Source organism: Liolophura sinensis, chromosome 3, assembly GCF_032854445.1.
Source record: "Liolophura sinensis isolate JHLJ2023 chromosome 3, CUHK_Ljap_v2, whole genome shotgun sequence".
NCBI lineage: Eukaryota > Metazoa > Mollusca > Polyplacophora > Chitonida > Chitonidae > Liolophura > Liolophura sinensis.
Window position 1 is genome coordinate 9,367,581 of NC_088297.1, and position 4,433 is coordinate 9,372,013.

General features: G+C 40.5%; 1 protein-coding gene across 1 annotated transcript; it reads right to left on the bottom strand.

The window, feature by feature from the left end:
• Positions 1–1,920: 1,920 nt before the first annotated feature.
• Positions 1,921–3,945, bottom strand: LOC135463326 (histamine H1 receptor-like). The gene is made up of 2 exons (XM_064740587.1): positions 3,079–3,945; positions 1,921–1,989 (listed from the first exon to the last, which is right to left on the bottom strand). Exons 1-2 carry the CDS (start codon positions 3,943–3,945, stop codon positions 1,921–1,923), a joined length of 936 nt encoding a protein of 311 aa, XP_064596657.1.
• Between the last annotated feature and the right edge of the window lie 488 nt (positions 3,946–4,433).

Sequence of the window (4,433 nt, forward strand, 5' to 3'; positions counted from 1 at the left end):
ACAATAGGGTCCAATTTACTCCCATTGCTGAGTTACAGAAAGCAGTTCTTGATTGATTCCAGTGGTAAATAGTGGTAACGGTGAAAATATCTCAGCTGTTGTCATTTAAACGAAATATTCATAGGTGGAGATTAAGCTGTTCTTTCAGGCCGAACAGGAATTTAATATTTAAAACAGTGTCCACAAAAATCACCAGGCTCAATTCAGCGTAATCCTGGAAAGCGGGACATTCATGTCGAGGAAAATATTTTTTAATAAAACTAAAATATGAAGTAAGGTTCATCATACAGACAACTGAAAACTATGCGTAAAAATACTTTCATTTATTTTTTTCAGATTTTTGAAGAGCCTTGAAAGGCATTCCAACATTTGAATACTGTGGTGGGCTTTATGAACTATACTGACGATATTTAGGAACTCTGGAACTCAGAACAAGGAAGAAAATTTTGGAAATCTTTTATCAGGAATCTTTTACTCATTGGTTAAAAGGGTTATTCCAACATTCAGTGTTGCCAGTAGAGATGAAAAACTCTTCCTGAGACGTCAGAGTTCCTAAACTCTGATAGTATGGTCCATAAAGCCCACTTAGGATTCAAATGTTTGAACGCCTTTAACTCTCTTCACAAAAAAAAAAATTAAACGAAACTAAATGAAAGTATATTTATGCATAGTTTTAAGCGGTCTATTTAGTGATATCTACCTCGATTTTTTTCCTTAAAAAAGCACGTCGAATATTTATTAAATACGAGGTATATACTGGATGTGTTTGAAACATTGTAGACCATCATGTAGTGGTGTGTTTCCACGGACAGTTGATTGAGTTTACCATTAATCCTCCGTCAACTCTTGGGGGAATGAGAGTTCGATACGGAATGCTGGACTGACGCCGATAGCTCAGTTGGTAGAGCGATAGATCCAGGGTCAGGCCTTGGTCAGGTCACACCTAAGACCTTAAAGAAGAAGTTATATTTTCCTCGCTTAGCGTTCGGTATTAAGAGGAGAGTGCAACGACTGGTTGACCCGTATCAGTATAATGGCTCTGGCGGGGAAGCTTACTAGCCTTCGGTAAGTCGTCTCCGTGAAGCAGCGGTGGAAATTCGTTCTGCCACAAGGAGGCACATTACACTTCTTCGTCGTCATATGATTGAAAAATTGTTAAGTACGACGTTAAAGTTTAAGCACTCACTCACTCACTCACTCAAAATGCTGGATTGTTTCCACATACTTCACGTAATTGTTCAAGCACGGGCAGAGCATTTATTGCTGGGTTGGATTGAAGGGGTAGTAGAAACATACACATAAATATAATAAAAGGCTCACAGTATAGACGTAAGTGGGAAGGTCTCTCAGCAACCTGCGGATGGTCGTGGGTTTCCTCCGGGCTGCGCCAGGTTTCCACCCACCATAATACCGGCCGCCGTCGTATAAGTGAAATATTCTTTAGTACGGCGTAAAATACCAATCAAATAAATAAATAAATAAATAACAGTATAGAGAGTAAAAGCATCCATGACAGTGGGATAAATTAGCGCATGGTCAAGTAACCGGTGAAATACGGCCTCTTGTCAATTTACTTCCGTTTTGGTTTTATTCTAACTCTTCATGCTTAAATAGTAGCAAATCTGATACCCCTTAGCACTACTTAAGCAGAATTATGCAAAACTCAAAATGCAGTGATGTTAATTGCAATTTATTAGATGTCACTGGTATAGAATTACTGGAAATACTGTCTTGTCACATTTGCATACAGTAACATTAAAACAAGACATGCGCCGTGGAATCACTGTAACCAATGCGTCAAGGAAGCGTATGAACTAACGCAAACATAATCGCATCTCCCTGGAAAGCTGTACGTTAAAATTGTACACATCGAAGCTGGAGAGTTCTACTTGGACTATTCTAACATTTCCTCAGACGCCATTAATTCAGCTGTGTCACCGGGACATTGACTGTAAAGCTGGCAGGCAGCCGGGAGAAACCCCAGTCACGCTGAAATAGAACATACAGCATGAGCAACTGCTGGATTTCCTTTAAACATTGGCCTGTAAAATGTATTATGAGACGGACATCTCATAGTACATCTCTTAAAATAACACTTTTAATGCCAACTCTTTGAGTTTTTCTGATAAGGAATTAACTTTTACAAAAAGCTCTTAAGTGGCTTATAAGGTGGATGAATCAATCAAAATGAAGCAAGATTTTTCACTTGACAAATGCTTAAGTTTAGGTGGATTTCAGTGTGTATTCTAAGAACCATGTCAAATGCCATGTGTCATTTTTTCTACCAATCACAATACTGCAGGATGTTATACGGTAATGTTATTACACGACATGAAAATTCACTCATTTCGTAATTAGACGCAAGGAATGTTCTAAGAAGTAAGTAAGTATCCAAATCGTGTACCATGCAAGTTTATTAATTGCCAATAATTGAACAACGATAATTCAAAGCGATGAATATAAAACCCCTAGAAACAGCCGGTCTGTATTTAGAACTACGACAGCAGAGGGACGAAATGACATCGCTTCTTCATAGCATGTAAGGTTTGCCTATATTTAGCACGGCAGTTTTTGTGTATAGATATATCTACATGCAATTTACATTAATTTCGCAATATATGACACCCAAACCGACCCATGAACATCATTCAGAAGATTATGAATCTAATCCCTTTTAATAACTTTAATAACTTTTGTATACATGTTCTCTATACAGCCTCCCCTCCCCACCCCAAAAAAAAAAAATGGCAAACCGACCCTACCGTCCCGTAAAACGACGACATCATAAATGAGCGTCACCTTGTTGTCGTATCTCTAAACGCTCGTACTACATTCTGGTCGTAATCAGTTGAGGTGTTTACTACCCCCAAAGTGAGAATACAAACAGAAACAACGATAGATTCTGCGGATCTTGGAACGAATCTGATAACTTGTAAATATGACAATCAATGGATTTAGAGCTGATTGAAAGTAAGGCAAGTCCAACAAAATTTCACACATTAATTCTGGTATGCAGTTATTGCAGAATCCGTCCAAAGGAAACACAATGCAATATGGCAGCCAAAACACAAAGAATACCATGACCATGAGGATGATCTTGAAACTGGAGGTGTTTCGAGAGCGCAACGTCTTGGGCGACTGGTTTTCGTGTTTGGGTGAAGTTTTCAAAGGTTCAAACGGCATGGTGGAGAGCTCGATAATTCCACTTATCGTTGACATGTTCGTTAAGTTGTATCCGCTGTTTGAAGGTTGTTTCCGGGGTATCTGTGGCCTTCTTTTTAGCGTCCGCACCAAAATAACGTTCATTGCACCAAGGGCTAACAATGGAATAAAGTAGGCGACCGTTACCTGTAATATATCGAATACTTTGACACGAAAGATAACATTGGGACAAGTGGTTTGGAATGGCTCGACATCGAAGGGCAAGTGCTTCATCAGTAAATATGGTATCCATATTAGAAACCCGACAATCCACACTGCTAGGGATACCCGCATTGCACGATTCGTTCGGAACTGAGAACGGTACTTGAGCGGGGCTCTCACACAGCGGTATCGGTCATAGCCCATGGCCAGAAACAGCAACATGGATACAGAAGTCAAACCGAAGTCCAGAAGTTTCCACAGCACGCAGGACACCGGCGACCAGGTGGAGAAGTACGAACGCGTGACATTGATAGGCACAAGAACGACTCCTACCAAGAGATCGGTGATCGCCACGGACACAGCGTAAGTCGAGAAACCAGACACAGACGAGCTGGGATCTCGCCACAGGCAGATGATGACCACAAGATTTGCTGGAATCGCCAGAATAGATAAACCGATCCCGTGAACCCTCTCCCAGAGAATGAGATCTGTGATCTGGCTCTGGGGGTCTTCGTAGAGAGATGTGGTTGAGTTAATATTGGAGCCGTTGGTTGGATCAATTTCCGCCATCGACGATGACATCGTTTCTACCGTTTCGGACAAGCGTCCAGCTTTGCTTGCATCAGTGCATGTCAGTATTTTCCATAAAAGTTTATCTGTAAGAGATTTCCTTTCCAGCTCTTTACCTGTTCCCCTTTACAACTTTCCGAAATACACTTTCCAGAGTTCTAGAAAGTCATAACTTTGAACAGCGGTAGCTCTTCGCCATACTCTTTTAGAGTTCAAAAAAATTGCAACGCTGTTACTACGTTTTGGTTAGTCAGACATCAATTAAAAGGTATGTCCGTCTTCATAAAGACATGAGGTTCAGTTGAAGTTGAACAAGCCGTTTGTTGGTTCAGTATTGACATCGCCATCATTTCTGTCCATTGGTATACTGTTCTCGAATCCAATGGTAAACCAAATTTCCATGAATGACTTGAGGATTCGCCTCTCCACTTTTCCATCGGACCTGACCTGTCCTTTTAAAAAAATTCGAAGAGTCTGGAGATCTGTTATTAGGTAGATGG